Source organism: Labrus mixtus, chromosome 15 (assembly GCF_963584025.1).
Source record: "Labrus mixtus chromosome 15, fLabMix1.1, whole genome shotgun sequence".
Lineage (NCBI taxonomy): Eukaryota > Metazoa > Chordata > Actinopteri > Labriformes > Labridae > Labrus > Labrus mixtus.
In genome coordinates this window covers 24,776,913-24,797,230 of record NC_083626.1, presented here as the reverse complement: position 1 = coordinate 24,797,230, position 20,318 = coordinate 24,776,913, and the positions used below count along the sequence as shown (strand labels likewise).

At 43.0% G+C, this 20,318-nt stretch overlaps 1 protein-coding gene across 7 annotated transcripts in view; it reads left to right on the top strand.

The window, feature by feature from the left end:
* The window catches only part of hspg2 (heparan sulfate proteoglycan 2), a 103,192-nt gene that overhangs the window by 42,674 nt on the left and 40,200 nt on the right, over nucleotides 1-20,318 (top strand). For 6 of the 7 annotated variants that reach the window (XM_061057990.1, XM_061057991.1, XM_061057986.1 and 3 more), the window contains exons 1-16: nucleotides 8,730-8,906; nucleotides 8,995-9,174; nucleotides 9,373-9,569; nucleotides 10,253-10,400; nucleotides 10,894-11,021; nucleotides 11,290-11,376; nucleotides 11,513-11,571; nucleotides 11,883-11,947; nucleotides 12,561-12,701; nucleotides 12,905-13,078; nucleotides 13,365-13,553; nucleotides 13,645-13,763; nucleotides 13,877-13,988; nucleotides 15,035-15,148; nucleotides 15,353-15,480; nucleotides 15,673-15,759. In XM_061057990.1, coding sequence (XP_060913973.1) covers nucleotides 8,817-8,906; nucleotides 8,995-9,174; nucleotides 9,373-9,569; nucleotides 10,253-10,400; nucleotides 10,894-11,021; nucleotides 11,290-11,376; nucleotides 11,513-11,571; nucleotides 11,883-11,947; nucleotides 12,561-12,701; nucleotides 12,905-13,078; nucleotides 13,365-13,553; nucleotides 13,645-13,763; nucleotides 13,877-13,988; nucleotides 15,035-15,148; nucleotides 15,353-15,480; nucleotides 15,673-15,759 — 2,018 coding nt within the window. In that variant the 5' untranslated portion in view covers nucleotides 8,730-8,816. Of the gene's footprint in view, nucleotides 1-2,522; nucleotides 2,633-2,814; nucleotides 2,874-3,137; nucleotides 3,311-5,873; nucleotides 6,000-6,149; nucleotides 6,348-6,432; nucleotides 6,553-6,794; nucleotides 6,927-7,335; nucleotides 7,481-8,210; nucleotides 8,369-8,501; nucleotides 8,643-8,729; nucleotides 8,907-8,994; nucleotides 9,175-9,372; nucleotides 9,570-10,252; nucleotides 10,401-10,893; nucleotides 11,022-11,289; nucleotides 11,377-11,512; nucleotides 11,572-11,882; nucleotides 11,948-12,560; nucleotides 12,702-12,904; nucleotides 13,079-13,364; nucleotides 13,554-13,644; nucleotides 13,764-13,876; nucleotides 13,989-15,034; nucleotides 15,149-15,352; nucleotides 15,481-15,672; nucleotides 15,760-20,318 lie in introns of those variants that run through there. The other variant, XM_061057992.1, reaches the window with a different exon arrangement.

Genomic DNA, 20,318 nt, shown 5'->3' with positions numbered 1-20,318 from the left:
TCACTGTGTGTTTTCATAAGCAGTGCTGAGTTTACTTTGTCTTAAATGAGGCTTTTTGCTCACTAGGAATGGGACGCCTTGTAGTGCCAGTGCTGTGCGAAGGGAAAGAGGAAGGTTTAGAGAGGCCAGCTGTTTACCAGCCAAAGCTCAGGCAGTGGAGGGTAAGGCAGCATGTTTCCCCACAGGCCTTAAACACAGAGAAGCACACAGCCCGAGTGTGAGTCCCAAAATCTTCAACTTTTAATTAAGTGGGTCCTGGTAAGCAAGATAAATGCCTACTGTCAGAGTCTACATGTCTTTAGATATGTAATTATCAAAGGAGAAGGGAAAGGGAGGAAATGATCAACACAAGAGTTGGTACATCCTCAACAGGCTATACGCGTGTTTGTGTAGATTCCTTATTAGCATAGCGTTGACAATGCATGTGTGCAACCAGGGGCTCAGCAGATGCCAATTTAGAACATGACTCTTTGCTTTTGGCATTGCAAGTAGCATCTGACTGCAAAAGACAGTACAAATATTGACTTCCTCCCTAAAACCCACACTGCCAGCCTGAAATCAGAGGCTGGCAGGCCAGTCCTAACAAAGTGTTGGCAGTAGTGTGCGAACGGGGCACCCTGCGGGCCTGAGCTATTTTAAGTTTCATGGGCTAAGCCTGTGACATTGGAATTATAATAATACAGCTGACATTTTGGAAGATAATAAACAACTCCAATAGCTCATGAAGATGTTTTATATGATAGTTATATAAAGTATTAGAACAGGTTTCAAGTGTCTGTCTATAAGTGGACTGGTGAAGTTGATTACTTGAACTAATCTGCTCAAGAACAACTTCAGAAGCAGTTGATCCTATAAAACGCCAAGCTTAGTTTGGATGTGTGGAATTGAAAGTGGCTCTGATGTGCTTGGGGTTAGTAGCATTATTAATGTGTGGACATTTCAATCGCAACATTTTTACAAAATAAAGCGGAGTTTGTGACTCTGTTGCCGATAGTTACAGTACATACATTATATATCAAGGCTGATTGTATCCATCTCTGTTGGTGTCCATTATGCACCTTTATTGTCATTTTTACACAAAAAGTGTCAGTACATTAGCTTTCATATTTGTAAAAAATTGAGTAGTGTATTTTTGTTCCAGCTCAATCGCTCTCTATTTAAGCCCCCATGTATGTAGCTGGTGATTTTTTCCCCCCTGTAAAACCCTTACCTGTATTAGGGCGCACTCACTCTAGGCCAAGTTGTCCGGTACCGTGCTTGAGCACGATTGTCCCCCCCTCCCCATTCCCCCCCGCTAGCCTGCCCTCACACTGATCCAGGACAAATCGGGCCTGAGCATGGTTACCTCTTGTACATAACGTCATAATACAACACAGGAATGGCTTTACGTAATTATAAAGCGTGCTTAGTTTACAAGACAGGCAGATGTAAAAATTGCATCTGTTTCTATCCACATATAAAGTAGATGGGTGGATTCTTTTTTTTTCTTTGCAGTGTGATATGAGTGCTACAAGAGAGCAGAGAGAAGAAGATATTTTTACGGTCAGAGTGATTAGAGGGCAGAGCCAGTCACAGTGTAGCTTGTTTTCTTGGTTGAGGAGTTAACTCAAGGACACTGTAGCAGAGACACTGTAGATGTAAAACCAGCTACATGTTTTAAAGTGAATCATTTGATTAATGTCACTTTGTAGACCCCTGATAACGTCCGTTACAGCAGCCTGACGTCTGTTGATTTGATACATTTGGAGGGAATGTTGAGCTTCCCTCACACAGCCATTCACAGAGGATTGTCTCCCTCTTCCTCTGCAGCTCCTGGCACAATATTGATGCTGACTCAAACTCCCACTTACCTTCCAAGCGCTCTGATATCATCGGCGTTCAATCGGGAGGTCTGCTGCAAACATGTGGCCTCGGTGCTTTTTGGCTGATATCCACGCACTGTGTATCTGAGTGTTTGCATTGATTTTGGTTTCAGACAGTGAACTCAGGTCTGTCTTTTGAAACAATGGGCCTTTATCAGCAGCCGTCTGCCGCTATTTCCGAGCATGTTGGGAATGTGTTTCAAGGTCTGTGACTATCAGAAAGACACACTAATAGGAGGACATGCCTCAGTACTTTAGTTTGATAGTTATATCTGAGTATCGGGGTCTAGAGCATGCCTGTGTCAGCGTGTTGCTCCTCTTAGGGCAAATGTGTGGTGCAACGCTGCAGTGGTCGGTTTTAGCACGGACTATACCACATATGAGATATGGAAATAGATTCCTTAATTTGTATGTGGCTCCTATTGAAGCCACAGACGTGCTCTTTTCTGAGGCAGTAACCCAGAAGCTTTCCTTGGGGAAATAATTCCCAAACAGTTACCCATATCACTTCATCTTTAATGAAGTTAACGACTTGAATCTGGCTTATAATATCCAAACCCCGGCAACAGATGGATGTTAATACTGAGCCTGTGGTCGTTTTTCTGTTATTGTGTGGTTCGGCTGACTGACAGACTCTCCTCCTCTTTCTGTGTTTTCTAGTTTATTACAGAGCTCTCGTCAACTTCACCGACTCCCTCGTCTACGGCCCCGAGCTCGAGGACATCTTCTCACCAGCTTTTAATGAGATCTCTGAAGCAGTGGTGGACACAGTACGTCTTTTTTTTTTTTTCCCCTCATTGTAGACCTCTACAGTACACTAGCTAACGTTACCTTATAAGGTTCAGGCATGTTTTTTATGGCTTTGATTTAAGTATCTGTGACTTTATGCCTGAATGTGAGGCTCCAGATTGTTTATTTCAACTTGAACTGAGTTTTTGTTTCCCTCCCACAGCTGGAGTCGGACTACAACAGGATTCCAGGTGTCCAGACAGTCAGCGTTGTCCTCATTAAGTAAGAACACCAATCCTTAAATCACTCCTTGTGACACCCAAAGTGGATACCCTGCAGCTGTGTGCTGCCTGGGTGTCTCACTTTGGCACAGGTGATATTTATTTTCCCTTTTTTCCAAACTGCACGAGGCCTGTAGTCAGTAATTAATCAGGAGTGAGTAATCCCTCTAAAGGACATCCAAAGTTACCTCTAGAGAGCTTTAACCATCTGTAGTGCACTTCCAACAGTTAGGAGTCTCACCAGGCATTGCCTTTCTCGCTGCAGGAAGATGATAAGAGAGGACGGCGTGGACGTGTTTGTGGAGTTGGACGTGGGTTCGGACTACAACAACAACGACGACCAGATCCGCAGCGTGCTGTACAACGTGGTGAAGGAGGGAGCCATCGCTTCCTATGTCACGTCAGTTCAGGGCTTTCAATTCAGACGGCTCGGCGAAGGTAAGACCTCCAGAGAAAAAAAGGGACACCACTTAGCTAAGTTAAGAACTGACCTTATTTACAAGGCAGCCATTTTCCTCTGACATCACGCTCAGGATGAAAGTCTCACTACTATTTCTTACTACTTAAGACGTTTATATTCAGGGAATCTCACAAGTGGTTTGAAGTCTCTCCTTCTCAATTGATCAGCATCTGAAAAGAAAATGGTTTGGGAAAAATTTGGAAGGACATTTTTGATTGAGGACAGTGCACAAAAATCAACTTATCAGCAATTATCTAAATATGCTGCAAATAGCATATTAGCTCGATTTGTAGCCATAGGGCAGGTACTTCAAAAACATAAAACAGATTTTATAATTACAGGACAGTGTACAAAACATCACACAGAAAGCTCACAAACAGTTTTACAAACAAAATGGACACATATCCTACATCTACCTTTAGATGTCTTTCTTAGGTAACATTACAATAAGCTAGCTAACTTTGTTTGGTAGAAATTGACACCTTTCCAATATTACCCTATATTGTAATATTATCAAACAGTACCATTAGCTAGGAGGTGAATAATGCTAGCATTTGTCGTTTTTTAACGGTTAAAAGATAAATTGTTTAACATTGAAATATGGTGTGATCTTTCTGGTATGTTTGATTGAATTTATTCAGCTGCTGATCAGTGTGAACATTTGTAAAATGAAAGCATATTGTCACAATCACTACATATGAGTGCAACCTGGAACACATTAACGTGGACAACCTGGACGTGACTTCAGATCAAAATGGTGACCATGTGAATATGAATATGTGAATGACTGCCACAGGATGTCTACAGCAGATAAAGGTCCACCATAGTGGGAGGCAGTGTCCTTAACTTTTCCCTCTGGTTTCTAGCTCAACCTCTACCTCCAGTGGAGCCTATAGCAGTGCCAGGTTCGTACACCATGGCGGCTGCATGGTGACTGAGCCGACTGTACTGTAGAAACTGTAGTGCCTTTAGAAAGAACAGTCGAGCATTATGTGCGTTCTTATTATTATTACGATGACCTTTACTTTGCGTTACCATGTGTAAGCAACGGTCATGTGGCCTGAGGAATGTTCTGCATGGAAGCACCGATGTAAAGTGTAGGGGTGTGCACCACAAAGTCCAATAGTGCAAACTGGTTAAGAAGGACTTTTTTGCATGGCATGAGATTGAGTAATGATGATGTTCACTGTGATCACACTCAACTTTTGATTTAGACAAAGTCTGACAACTTTGTACACAGGCATGGCAACTGAAGGAAACATGATGGTACATTTCACTTTTTCATTCTAAAGAATTGGTTCCAGTCAAGCGATCAGTGTATCAAGTCTTTCTACTGTCTCTCTATCTATATGTCTATTGCCTTTCTAAGGTCCAGTTTTTAAGTATAGCTTACTAGCCTGTCTTTGTCACACCAGTGTCAAGTTCTAGTGTCTGACTTCTTTTCTGTTGGGCTAGTTAATTCAGTGTACAAACACTACTGTCCTTTGGTTTTCTAAACGTAGAAAAGAGAATGAAGCAGCTTTACTATGTGCATGACGATCACACCGGTCACCTGATGTAAACGTCATCACCCCCACCTGCTTGCTCACGGGGGAATTTTCCTAAATATTACCAGCTGCGTTCACGTATCGGCTCAACATGACTTCATGTAGATAGTAGATATTTACTAGGGAGCTGGCTGGAATGGATTGTATTGGAATGGGATTGTATGTTTGCCTTCACACATGAAGCTCAACCTGAACATTTTGGGAAATTTCACGAGTTCTTTGTCTATGCGTGAAAACACCACAAATGTGTGGAGTAAATGTGTGCTATTTCAGCTTTGTCTCTAGTGTCTAGTCTGTGTCTAGTTTAGTTAGTTTATAGTGTGTGTGTTTTATCTTGTTGTTGGTCTTAGACACCCTTCTTGGCTCGTATGTCTACTCTGTTCCTTCAACCTAGTCTGTAACCTATTTAATCTGGTCAGTTCATCTAATCTCGTCCCCGAGTCCAGTTGGTTTGCTAAATGTAGTCAGGATTGCTAATCAAGGCTGTACGTCCAGTCTGGTCCATCTATCTTGTTTGTTTGTCTTACTACTTTGTGGGTCTTACCTAAACGTCTTATCAGTTGGTTTAGTCAGTAACCCCGGTCTCAAGACTGTGTGATTCGACGAGTCTACCTTGTCTCTGTTTCTTTACTATTCCTTGTGTAATCCAGGCTGTGTGTCTAGTCTAGTTTACTGAGTCTATCTGTTGTCTAATCTAGACTTGTCTAGTCCATCAATAGTTGCACTGTCACTCCATCAATACACCTATCTGTGTCTGTTCATGTGATCTTAAACACATAGTTGGGTTTGATGAATATTTACAACAAAGCTATACCATCCTTGATTTCCTTGATTATGTTGAAACACCCCCCTCAATGCTGTTGTTCTTTACCTGACTTTGTCGTGTTGTTTGTTGTGTTGTATCATTAGTGTGGTGTGTCGGCTGTACTTTAGCCTTGGCTTGCATGTCTTTGATCCCCTCCCCCCTCCCTCGATCCCTCTGCATCTTTCTCAGTAACCCCCAGCATCAGACCGTGCATGCCAGATGAGCACAGGTGTGGGGATGGGACTTGTATCCTGATGGAATACCTGTGTGACAACAGACCAGACTGCAGAGACATGAGTGATGAGACCAATTGTGGTGAGTGGCTGCAGCATGACTGGCCAGCAGCTTGAAACACGGTCGGCTTTAGCATGCACTGCTGGCTGGATTTTGTATACACAGCATTTTGAGTAAGGGTCAAGCTCTGGACTTAAACACAAACTAAGTCTAACAAGAGATTTGTTTTAGAAACCAAAGGACCGTCTCCTCCAGTCTTAACCACCCCTCCGCAAAAAACCACCATCAAGAAGCCCCCGAGGCCCCCGAGCCCACCTGGACCGTGCAGAGTGGATCAAGCCACATGCCAGAGTGGAGAGTGCATCCCCCGAGACTACATCTGCGACGGAGAGAGGGACTGCTCGGACGGAAGCGACGAGTTCAGATGTGGTATGTGACGCGGCGTCGGACATGTGCGCGCTCTCGAACGGCAGCAGACGCTACAGCAAACGTCCTCTTATTATCTTATTCACAGGTACTCCATCGCCCTGCGAACCCAACGAGTTCAAGTGTAAGAACGGCCGCTGTGCCCTCAAGCTTTGGCGTTGTGATGGAGACAACGACTGTGAGGACAACTCGGATGAAACAGACTGCCGTAAGCCATCAAAACTTTCCCTTAAAGGAGCAGGTCATCATTTTATGGAATGTACTTACTAGCTTTCTTAAAAATAAGCGTACTAAATGGAGCGACCTCTCTTGTATATCGATACAATTTAAATTTCCCTCTAGGAAATTGTTAGTTGACCTTAGTGTAAAAACTTCAACGAGCTTATTTTTTTTTTAAACTTCTGCCGTTTTTAAATGTTGCTTTAATTATGACATTTTTCATGACTACAGCCACCAAGGGTCCTAGCGACAGGTGTGCTCCCGAACAGTTTGAATGCCTGAGCGATCGCACCTGCATCCCGGCCAGTTACCAGTGTGACGACGAGCCAGACTGCCCTGACCGCTCCGATGAGTACGGCTGCAGTAAGTCTCACACCAAACAGCTGTCCACAGCCCTTGTTTGTACATTCCTTCTCTCACACAGATTTCACTCCTTTCTTTCACGCCTTTTCGCACCACCCTCTCTGCTCCTTTTGACTCTCCTCTGCGGTCACCCTCCGAGTTCCTTTTGTACGCTGTGACTAATTTTCTGTGAACCAGCCTCTTTTCACACATGTTCTGGCTGAGACACAGAGCTTTTTTGTCAACCGTCCATTAAGAACTGAAAGGGAATTGTGCGTCCATAGCCGAGAATCACTGTATGTGTCCGCTGACTGTCAGGCATTTATGGGCTTCACCGGATCGCCACATTCCAGTCACATGCCGGCCTTTTTGTACATGTGCATTTTATTATGTGGTTAAAAACAGTTCTCATCTTCCTGACACTTTACAGCCCCTCCCTCTGTGACAAGCCCACCAGAAGAGTCGGTCCAGGCGGCGCGGGGGACGACGGTGACGTTTACCTGTCAGGCTGTGGGAGTGCCAACCCCCATCATCACCTGGAGACTCAACTGGGGGCACATTCCTGTCAGCAACAGGTGAGTCTGATGAGATACGCTGCATCCAAACCCACTTTTTTTTTTCACCTTTTATTTAATTTAAACTGACCTACAGCCCAAGCTAATATTACAGAAGACTTAAGGTCAGGGGGAAATGCTGCCCTAAGGATTTCAAAAAGCTCTGAAAGTTAAAAATGAGCTTTTGTTGATGCAACTTATGGAAAAATCACGTTTTACACCATTTTTTCATGCTATATAAACCCAAAACATCTGCCTCTGGTGAAAGCCAAGCTTGTCTGAGTGATTTGCAGCAGGCCGTGAAAAACTCCAAATTCATCCTCTTTACACTTTGTCTCACCTGGCGTGCCATGATGCGTGCTCTTTTGAGACGCACCGTATAACTGAAGATATCCCTCTTGAATTTTCTACACTGACTCATTGTATGCAGACAGATTGTGGTTAAACTCCAACTCCTAAAGTTGCCGTTTCAGAATTTTCATTCTGGGCGTTGTCTGCTGTGTGTGTGTGTGTGAGCGTGTGTTTGTGTGTGTGTGTGTGTGTGTGTGTGTGTGTGTGTGTGTGTGTGTGTGTGTGGTTAGGCAATCACGGTTTTATGGATTTTTGTGTAAAAATATTTCAGCACCCTGTTACAGTGAGAGTCAACAGCAGCAGTGTTTCTTTTACGGTCCAGGCCAGAGTTAACAAAGACCCTTAACTGAGTTCATTTCTATAAAAGGGATCGTTTTGTGTTTTATTTCTCTGTTCCCAGGATATCCATGAGGAGCGAGAACGGCCGTGGCACCCTGACTATTCGTGATGTGAAGGAGGCGGATCAGGGGGCGTACACCTGTGAGGCCATCAATGCTAAAGGCCTGGTGTTTGGTATCCCAGATGGAGTGCTGACACTCACAACCGGTTCAAATCCAGGTGATCACATCTCACTTTGACTCAAACACACAAATTAAGTTATTACAACTAGGAAGGAAATTTTTAAAATGTAAACAATTAAACTGAATTGAATTGTTTAAAGAGACTCTTTTGATCTCCCTGTCCTCTGTAGGTAACTGTCCTGAGGGTCACTTCAGTGTGGAGGGCCGCTGTGTGTCCTGCTTCTGTGCTGGCATCAGCAAGAACTGCAAGGGCACCGGCCGCTACCGCAACCAGATCAGCCTGCGCTTCACTGAGGAGGAAGACTTCAAAGGCAATGAAGCAATTAATACTTAGAAAAATAAAAGCGAACTTGTTAGAGTTTGTGTCTCTGAATTGTAAAGTATAAATTTCGTTTTTTTTTGTGCTTCCAGGAGTGAACGTCACTTACCCCTCCAGGCCAAACACTCCTCCTCTGTCCTCCACTCAGCTCCTCATCAACCCTGAGATGGAGGAGTTCCAGCTCGTCGACCTGTCCCGCCGCTTCCTCAATCTAGACTCCTTCTGGATCTTGCCTCGCCAGTTTCTGGGCAGCAAGGTTAAAAAAGAGAAATGTTTGACAGACGTGATTTAACTTTAGCTTATCATCACACTTAAGACCCAAACATATTTGAATCCAATTTCAGATCGACGCCTACGGAGGAACCCTGAAGTACAAGGTGCGGTACACATTGGCGCGCGGCCACACTGAGGTTGTGGAGAAGCCAGATGTGATGCTGGTTGGAAATGGACGCAGACTTGTGTACCGCAGAGGAAGCACCACCGCGGGCCGAGTGGTCAACCAGAAGGAGATCAAATTTACTGAAGTAGGTCTAAAAAAGGGATTCTAGCAAAAACAAATACAGAATCTGCTCAATGTAGAGGTAAAGTTTTGATGAAGACATGAAGTCCTCTAAAGTTTGTCTGCACCTACGTGTACAACAAAGTTCTGACCTTCAATTTCCTGTTCAGATGAAACACTCTACCTGCCCCATCATGTTCTAAACCCACTTTCGTTGTGTTAGGAAAACTGGCAGCACTCTAACGGTCGCCCCGTGAGCAGAGAAGATCTGATGATGACGCTCGCCAACCTGGACGGCATCAACATCCGCACCATCTACGACAACCACATGGTCAGCGTGGCGCTCAGTGACATCATCATGTCGACCACTTCTGTGGAGTTCAGCACCATGGGTCATGCTAAGGATGTGGAGGAGTGCAGGTAAGAAAAAAAAAAAACACACTTGGCAGGATACTGTAGTGTTTAGTGCTTTTAGAGACTCTCAGAATAAATCCATGAGTTAAGAGGATTGGGACAAAATGTTAATATGAATTGAACACAAGTGAATTTACCAAAGAAGAAATTGGCAGTGGGATAATAGAAGAAGAAGGAAAGAGTAGAATCATGTCAGATGGTGGTGAAATAAATTAAAGGATGAGGCGTCACTGAATTACTTCATTGATCCTGCACTTGACCTTTTAAGTGGCAATTTGGTTTTTTTCAGGTAATCAGACATTTTGATGAATCATTATATGATTGTCTTCCAATCTATTCATCATAGCAGAATTGCTGTATCGTAATAGTATGGTTTCGTATCGAGAGTTACATCGTCATTCCCACCCCTTGTCTACAATTAGAGCGTCCTCTTTTGGACATATTCAGTGATCCCACATCGAGAGTGCTTTGAAAATAATTACCAAAGTGTGTTTGGAGAAACTATGACCATGTCCTATTTGATTCCAGCACATCAGCCTTGTTTTATATAATCTCTGCCTCTCTCTCTTTCTAGAATAAAAAAAGGTCATATCTTAGTCATCTGTTGTGTATTTCAGACATCAATTTGCTTCGTCCTAGTTTTGTTATTGTGACAGCTGATTGAGCATACTCTCATTGATCCTCCCCAGATGTCCTCCTGGATATTCAGGCCTGTCCTGTGAGAGGTGCACCCCCGGTTTCGAGCGCGTCCCCGGCGGCTCTTATCTCGGCACCTGTGCTGGTTGTAACTGCAACGGACATGCCAGCGCCTGTGATCCAATCAACGGCCACTGTCTGGTAAGAAGCTGGCTCCTTTTTGGCTCTGAATGTCTGTCAGTCACATGTCGCTGATAATTCAGGTTTAGCATAACAGATGTTTTGTGCTTGAAGGAAATACTCTCATTTGCTGTCTTGCCAAGATTTAGTTCAGAAAATCCAAATCACTCTTGATAAGTATAAACATTGAATTTGAAGCCAACAAGCCATTAGATTAGATCTGAATAAATACTAGAATCAGGATCAAACAGCTACTCTTTTATAAATGTTGTGTTTGAGTTTAAATGAGAGAAAAAAAGCTTTTTAGAGTATTTTTGAAAAGCATAGCTAATCAGCCTCTGCTTTTCTTCTTCCTACTGACAGTACAGACAGGATGTGCTGTTTCATAACCAAACACAAATTAAATAATTCCCCAATTATCAGACTTGTAATTAACATTAAATTACAATTTGACTATTTTAAGTCAAATTCCTGCAAAGTCAGATGAATGATCAGTGTGTTGTCGCCGCCACAGAGCTGCCAGCACAACACAGAGGGCCCTCAGTGTGACAAATGTCGCCCAGGATACTTCGGTGACCCAACCCGAGGTCGCCCCGATGACTGCAAGCCGTGCCCCTGCCCTTACTACGAGACCTCGAGGCGGTAAGGTCACAGACACACCCAGACCACACACACACACACACGCACACACACACACACACACACACACACACACACACACACACACACACACACGCACACACACACATGTTCATACAAGCATCACAAATAGAGGAAGAAATAAATCACATCTGCATACCACACACAAAGCATCTTCCATAAAGCTGAGATCATTTTAGTATTTGTTGGGCTCATTAACCTTTTGTTTTTTGGTTTTTAATGTCTGGCTTTTTGAATTGGGTTTCATAAGGTTTTCTGACACCTGCTTCGTGGATGTCGACCAACAGCCGACATGTGATGCCTGCAAACCTGGCTACACAGGAAGACGCTGTGAAAAGTGAGGAAACTGCCGTCGTTATTGTGCTTTTAAGCCACAGCTTATAAAGTCAAAAAAAAAAAAAAAGACTGATAGTGACAAGCACAATAAGTTCTAAAACTCGCTTGCGGTTTGACTATTTTTTTTTGTATTGCAGGTGTGCTGCTGGATACCAGGGAAACCCCCTTCTGCCTAATGGAAAATGTGTTCCTAACTGTGAGTACATGTTCCACAATTGCAACAACAATCTTTGACATTTTCGTTTCAAAGATTGAAATCGTCAGAAGCTGTGCTCGGTTTGTTCTGCCTTTAGTTCTCTTCTTTCAATCTATTATATGATCTCAATGGGGATTTAACCCTTTGCAATGATTACCATGAGGTTTTCTATGCCCCCTCCCCCCCTGCCCCCTTGATACAATAGTCTGTAGTATTCAGTCATGGCTCAGGTATGCAGAATGGTTGGAACACTCCCAGGTGTACTTTCTTCCCCAGTATGTCATCTTCTTTCCATTTCTCTTCTTTCCAAGCTTCGAGCGCCAAGTGTGATAACAGAGGAACCATCAGCTCCAACAGCAGACCATGCAGCTGCAAGGTACACAATCAGTGTTGCAAACTTCTACGTGACTATATTGCTCATAGTGATAAAGAATGTACAAGAAATGCAGCAAATGTCTTAACAATGAGGAAAATACATGCACATGAAGACAGACAGAATGAGCAGTAAAAAAGGAGAGAAGTCTGTTATAATACAATGGAAGTAATACCCAATAAATTAGGATGATTAGAAATAGGTTAACATAGTAAAATACTTGGGAATGAAACCCCATTTGATCAAAAAAAGAAACAAATAATATGTTACATTACAACACAAAATACATGATATAAAGTATATATAGCCCACCAATGTTGAAAATAAAAATAAAGGTAAATAGTATAATTTATTCTCTAGAATAAAGACACATGCCAACATTGAAAAACAGTCTAAAGTGCAATAATGCAGAGGACAAATAAAGCCTGTATAAGAAAAGTAATGTAGCTAACTAAGAGCTACAGATTGAAGTTTTATTGTAACTTTTCTAAAATATGATCAAAGAAAGCATCATATCATTGTGAAATCTGCTGTTCAAATGTGGTTTGTTAGGTGTCGTATTGTGAGCCTATAAGCTAGATTGATCACATGTCTGTATGTGCTTGTTTCTGTGCAGAACAACGTGGCAGGCGCTCTGTGTGAGGAGTGTAAGCAGGGCTTCTTCCACCTATCCGAGTCCAACCCTGAGGGCTGTCTGCGCTGTTTCTGTATGGGCGTCACCAAACAGTGCGCCAGCTCCACTTGGAATAGAGATCAGGTTGGTTGCCAGTCTCAAAATGACACAGGGTGGAGGATTTTTTCTTTCAGTATCAAGGTTTGACTCAGTGTTTGTGTAGCCATGCTGTATCAGCAAATCCTTTTCAGGTATTAAATACCCAGGTGCAATGTGCAAACAGAGATCTGAGATCATGGAAATCTCAGCTCACAGCTCATTCAGAGAAATTGTTTGTGGGTCCTCAGGTTCGAGGCGGGGTGAACGCGCAGCTCTTCTCCCTCTCCAACAGCGGCAGCACCGTGACTATCAATGAAGGAATCTCCCAGAGAGGCTCCTCTGAAGTGTTCTTCCGCTCATTCGCCACCGTTCCAAACGACATCTACTACTGGGTCCTGCCTGAGAGCTTCAGAGGAGATAAGGTGAGAGGGGGAACATCAAAGTCGAGAGCAGGCAAAAAACTGTGAAGTGTTAGTCGAGCTACATATCTCTGCCCTTGTTGTCCCACTCAGTCATGCCTCAACATGTTGGCCAAGTGAAAAGGCTGCACTCATCCACGCAGTGAGCCTCCTTTGAACCTTGGATTCACATTCAGCCCAACATGGATGTCTTGTGACTCCCCCCCCCCCCACAGTATCATAGGGGTGAAATGCCTTTCCACTATTCGGTTTTGAATAAGGAGTTCTCTTTTCACCTTGTTTGTACCAGGTGACGGCTTATGGCGGGGAGCTCCTCTACACTGTGCGCTTTGAACCACAACAGCGCTCGCTGGTGATTGACGGTCAGCCGGATGTGGTTCTCCAGGGCAATGGCATCTTTCTGGAACACTACTCTAAAACCAAGCCCCTCCCACGAGACCCACGAGACCCACGCGTTGTCACCGTGACCTTCAGAGAGGTGGGTTTCCCTTTCACTGAAATAAAAATCTGAATCCCCGACACATGTGAACCAACTTTTCTCTCCTCTCTGCTCTCCATCCCTCCTGCAGTCTGCATGGCGTCGCGCCGACGGGCAGCCATGCACCCGCGAGCACCTCCTGATGGCTTTGGCTGACGTTACTCTCTTCATGATTAGGGCCTCCTACGCAGACAAGATGGCAGAGACCAGGTATGGGGGGGAGGTTTGAAGCATTGGCTCATTCGCATGCTTCAAATTTATTCTAAAAGCATTGCACTTGACACCATATATTAATAGTTGTGTGCTTTTTTTGTGCTGAATAGTATCTCGGACATCAAGATGGACATTGCTGTTCCTCAATCCACCGGTAATGAACGTGCTCTGGAGGTGGAGGAGTGCGCCTGCCCTCAGGGATACAGAGGACCCTCTTGCCAGGTACTCATACAGATATCACAAATGGTGCTTTACTTTAAACCTGAAAAAGCAGTTTATATTAGATGTTATATTATTAGAATTCCCTCCCATTCCAGACAGTAACCACTAAATAAAAAACTCTGGCAAAAGCAGAAAAACCCACAATCGCCTGCCTGTCTACCTGCCCCTCATTGCCCATTAGCAGGGTGTTCCAGGAACCTAAACGTGTGAGTAAGTTCACTAGAATGGCAGAAAAAGGTAGTTAGTGTCCTCTCCCCAACACATTCTCATGGACTTGTTCCGCACTAATAGTGAGGCACTTTTAGGGAGTGGCTTTCACAGTGTCTCAGTTAGATACTTTCAAAAATCTAGTTTGCGCTTGTTGGTTACTCAGGAGTTGCCAACCCCTATATTAACAAAGAAAGTCTTTCCCCAAAGGCTGCAAATCTCACTTTCATCCAAACCTTATGGAAAAATGATTTGGCAAAGCATTATTTGCAAGGTCAAGTTAGAGCTTCCATCCTGTAGATGAGTTAGTTAAGCTGCATTTCCACCAAAAGAACCCTGGACTTTTACTCCCAGGAACTACTTTGCAAGGCATCGAAAGGTTCCTCCAGCACACAGTTGGCTGAGTTGTCTCTGACGTCCAAATATCTGTGAAAATTAGGCTAATTACTCTGCTGACATCTGAAAGCTTCTTCTAAATGCAGCATCTACTCCACCCATCAGAAATATTCAGCCCTGAACTCCATAACCCCAAAGTCTCTGCTCTCTCAGAAAGTTCTATCAGGGACCTTTTTTGGGTTGAAATAAAGTCCCTGGGACTTTGTTTAGTTCCTGATCCCTGCAGTGGAAGCAAAGCACAGAAGTGAGTTTATGAAAAAATAGTAAGACCATTAAATATAGGCTTGAGCATGTTAATAATAGCCCAGTAAGGTCTTGAACCTTTTCCACTACGATCCACATTGATAATTGCAGTCTGTCTTCCCTGCCGCCATGGAACAAAGATGTATTCTTCTTAGTCACCACTTGTTTCTCACCTGAGGTGTTTTTCCATGTTGCTGCAGGAGTGTGATGAAGGTTACACGCGGACCACCTCCGGCCTTTACCTGGGCACTTGTGAGAGGTGTGATTGCAATGGTCACGCCAGCGGCTGTGACCCGGAGACCGGCAAGTGCCTGGTATGTTCATGCTGCTCTTCTTCGCTCTTTTTTTCTTTTTTTTTGCCAACATTGAACCTGCTTTGATCTTTGCAGTGGAATGCACTAATGGTTTCTTGGCAAATCCCAACTTGTAGAAACAAACTTGCAAGTACTGTATATTCAACACATCTTTTTATATGTTTGTGTGTGTGTGTGTGTGTGTGTGTGTGTCCTGACCAAAAGCAATGTCTTCATAACACCGCTGGGGCAAGGTGTGAGCGCTGTCAGACTGGTTACTATGGAAACCCTGTGAAGGATGGTGCTCAGGCCTGCCAGCCCTGCCCCTGTCCTGGAACCTCTTCCAGCAACCAGTGAGTTCATGTCTCTTAAGCCTTTTCATTGTGTGTCAGTTTAATGTGGATTACTATTAATGCTAGATTAGGCAAAGCAAACTGTGTGCAGCACTTCTTTTATCCAATGCCCCAATAATAACTAGAATTCAAACAGTCAATAAACAAAATCATTACATCCCAAGCATTAACAAGATCTCTTTGTTGGCACAGATTCTCTCCAACCTGTTATCTGGAGGCGGATGGTCAGCCGACCTGTGACAGCTGCCCCCCTGGATACACAGGCCGACGCTGTGAAAGGTAAGCCCTCTCCATTCTCTTTTATCCCTTTTCCTTTTCCACCCTGTCTTACTCTTACTGCCCTCTGGAAACTGCTCATTGTTGTGGTTGCAGGGCGGGCCGGCACTAAAATTAGCAGGGGCAGGCTGTAGCACCAAGTGGTTTCTTTTTACAAAAAAAAAGGGATATAAGCATGATTGTGGTTGGCATCTGTCTTGTTTTTTTCCCCTGGCAGTTGTAAGACATGTCAGTTGAAGGATGGGAGATGCAATTTGTTGCCACCCATTCTGATGTACCTGTCAAGTTTTTTACTGTTTCATGTTTACCCCGGTCTGTTGGTGGATGTCAGATTTTAAGATTGATAGATTTGCAAACTGTATGTTGATTTTGCCATTGTAAAGCAATGTGTGTTTATCAATGGATAAGGGGGCTTTGGTGGTATTCAGATTGTTACTCTTCAGATCTTATTGTTGTCTAAAAGAAATGTGCCAAAGGAGAAAGTGCTTTATGGTCTTAGTTTCTTTGAGATCTTACTTTTGCTTTCTTCTGTCCTTTCCCTACATAAACCTTCCAGAGAGGTTGCTTTCTGCTTCAGCTTTGCGCTTCGCTTTAAGTGACAATTTTAAGGTGTTGGTTTATGTAATTTCTGTCTGTGTAAGGACCAATGGTTACTTTTGGGTCTCTACTACATAAATGTAGAAGTGGCATTTATGAGGACTTCTGTCTGGCTAATCAATCTTTGCTGCTAAGAGGGCAAAGATGAGAAGGTGACTTGGGCGTTAGGCGCAACTTCAAAATGATTTATTTTTGAAAGTTCCTGCCTGCATCAAACCTGATTCTGCTGTTTTGACATTAAGAGAAGAGAAGCCATCTGCAGACAGTTGTGGGGACCCTTTCCTGGAGAAGCAGATAGATGGCCTCCTACCTGTTGCATGTGGAGCTGAAGCAGTGTTCAATTACAGCTGGGAGAAACATATATCAGTGTATGGCAGTGGGGGCGATAATGACGGCACTGAGGACCTGTCACCTACCACCATAGGAACAATAATCATCCCTACAAGGTCTTTACTGTCCACTAATTCAATGGGAGTTGGCATTGTCTCGGTTACCCCCAATAAGTCAGCACCCAGACTCCCACCTCGCTTCACACCCAGCCCAGAGAGCAGACACAACAGCTTCCAGCACCTGCTTCGGGTCCACCTGAACACCTTTAACCAGCGCCTGAGCATGCTGGAAAAAAACACCCTTGACATGAAGGAGAATATTCACAGTATGGAGGACCAGCAGAGTCATCTCAGCTCCCAGCTGAAGGAGCTGATAGCGCTCCAATCTGCCGGAGAGAAAAACAAGAAGGTTAATGAGCTCGAGATGAGCTACGCTGACATGGATGGCCGTCTGAGCAGACTGGAGGGAAGGCTGGAGATCCTTATTGATGGTTTTACTGCCCTGGCTCAGGAAATGAACAAGATGAAACGTGCTAGACACACATCCCGTTCTCTCCAAGAAAAGAGGGCTCTACCTTCACTGTCCACAGTACTTGAACTTCCAATGTACTCAACACCTCAGCCTCTTAAACCTACCAAAATGCCATCCACCAGTAAAGCGACAGTGCCCAAGAGCATACCTACGCCAAGCCTCCCTGGAAACAAACTCACCTCTGCTCCTCAGAGAAAGAGAAAACACAAATCATCAGTTACCATTTCTCCAATAAAAAACTCTACACAACTCAAGCCAGTCACTAGGCAATCCAAAGGTCACCCAGTAACAAAGTCAACAACAAAGATGAAGTCTACACCAAATAAACCTAAGACTGCTTCAACACTGAAGACTCCAACAAAGAGACCCGATGGAAGGCGGTCCAATGTGGCAGCTAAAAGTGTTTTGCAGCCAAGCAATCCAAAACCAAGGCAAGTCAAAGAAGAGGAGGCAATCACTAAATTTCAACTGGAGCCGCCGTCTATAAAGAAAAAGCCACCAAAGCATGACAAATCCAATAAAAAGGAATCCTCATTACCTATAAAAAACAATAGACGTAACAAGGCCTTTAGATCAGATGAACCAGATCCAAAAAAGGTTCCAGATGGTGGAAAGTCTTTAGAAAGCAATTCAAATAAGTCAGCAAAGCCACACCAAAATGACAAAAAGATGGAGCAGAACTTACACAAGTTAGTCTCTCAAAAAGCAAAGAATTCTGCGAAGGTCACAGTCCCAACCACAAGGCCCGCCAAGGCTACTACTGGAAAGAAGAAGTCTTTTACAACAGTAAAAAGGAAATCCACTCCCTCTACAACCAAGGCTACTACTGCAAAAAAGAAGTCTAACACAACAGTGCAAAGGAAATCAACCCCGGCTAAAACCAAGGCTACCACCGCCAAGAGATTATCAAAAAAACAGAAAAAGAAAACAGATCTCCATTCTGGTATTTTGGACCTACTGCGGCTCTTGAAAGGAGATTCTGCAAAGCAGAAAAAGGGTCACGATGGTTCTCTTCATGTTGTCTTGGGAAGGCTGGCCATTCCTATCAAAATTATCCCTGATGACTAGGGAATAATTTGTTGTTTTGTATGATTTATAATTGATTATCATTATTTGTATGTCTAGACTCTCATTTTGTTATTTAAGTCAGTTACTGCAATCATATCAATGGAACTTTATGAAGGGAACCATTTTTTGACACAAGTTGGAGGGACTTTCTGGATGTTAAGTTCCATCCTGAATTGTATTTGGATGAGACATTGTATTTGATTATTATAATAACTATTGCACATATTTCTGCCATGAAGAGATTGCTTAGCATTAGTATCTCCTTTGTATTTACATTTGTCCATTGTTTTGTGCGGACTACCTCAAGTTTTTTTAAGTATCGCCCCCCACTCTTTGTTAAAGTGTTTTGAACACCTTTCTGTCCCCCTGTGATTTTTTTCTATATAATCTTGGGTATATTTATCATTGCCATAAGAGGAATAGTTTAAATGGTAGACTGTATGAAAGAAGTGGACGTAGCCACCATGACATTAGCCATTGGTTTTTGAGCACCCATTTGTTGCTTAGAGTTCTGCATTTTGTCAGTCACCGAGACGGGATTTCTGAACCAAACGGATTGTATTTGGAACAATGTGTGAATATGTAGTGTTACGTGTCTATCTATGTAAGTTTGCAGGCTGCCAACCTGACTTTTTTCTGAACACAATAAAGCTCCCTGCGGACCATTAACGAAATGCAGTTTTAAGGCACCTGGATTTACTTTTGAAACCAGGAGGCTATGTCCACTTCTTATATATTGTCTATCGTTCAGATTTCACATTTAAGGTGCTTGACAATATTAAACGTTTTGAGGAGAACCACAGCATCTTTACTTTGCTTTGGCTGTATTGTACCATTGACCCACCATTTTGGTTTGAACTGATGCTTTGCCATGACATTTGATACAGATATTAATGGTCCCCAGAGGATGCGTTCCATAGTTATTGTTCCTGACTTTTCATCAACACCATCAGCTGGTACAAGTGTTTGTCACATACTGAATTTACTACTTATGTACTCACAAAAATCTTGACAGTCAACCACATGTGTACTTTGTGTTAGCACTTATTAGCAAATGTTAGTAAGCTATGCTAACATGCCAAACTATTAGGGAATGCGGTTGAAGTTGTACACATGTTCAAAGTTTAATTGTTAGCAGGTTAGTTAGGTTGCTTACATCTAGCTCAATGGACAGCTGTAATGATAAAGTTGGATTAAACTTCTTGGCAGCATAAATCTGAGTTTTAATATTTTTATGTGGCTTTAAATATATTGTAGCAACGGAGTAATTTGGTTTATGATCCTTTTTGCTTGAAAACAACTTGGTTTATCCTCTGGGGGCCAAAATTACCCATTGTAAATTGCATTATAATCTGGCCAGTTGTTGTTAGAGTACCATAATTTAATCTGATATGTATCACCTAATACTTACACTTATGGGTCGAAGCTTTGGTCTTTCACTGAACACTTTCATATCATCAGCATACAAAGAAATGTTGGAATACACAGGTCCTGTTTTAAGCTCATAGCCATACAAAACTTCCATTTTTGTGACCTTGTACTGTTAGATTTAAATGTGATGTTAGACCACAGTATTTGTCATGTTATGTTTAGCATCAGCTGTATATTTAGTAATGAACTTCTTTTTTTTTTTTTTTTTTTTTTTTAGCATTTTTTTACAACCAAATCTATTTTGATGTATTTTGCCTTTCCCCATTTTATGAGAATTATCTTTATTTTTAAATCTTTTCAACAACATTGACTGGAAGGACTGAGTTAACCAAACCTTACAAACAGCTGTTTGCCATGGGATTTAGTTTGAATAGGATTTTTTTCAAAACAAGTTCGTAGCAAAGGGAAAAAGGCGGTCCTTTTGTTGGCTGTTGGCTGTTGACCTGCGGATCTGCCAGAGGACAGGTGAGGTAAGACTGACAGCAGCTGTCGAAAGGGAAACCCTGCATTGTACAGATCTGTGGTTGGATTAGCCTTCGCTCTGGTGGCTGTGGCGTTGTTTGCTTGGGATTAAGGCATAATGCTTTTCTATGTCATAATATCAG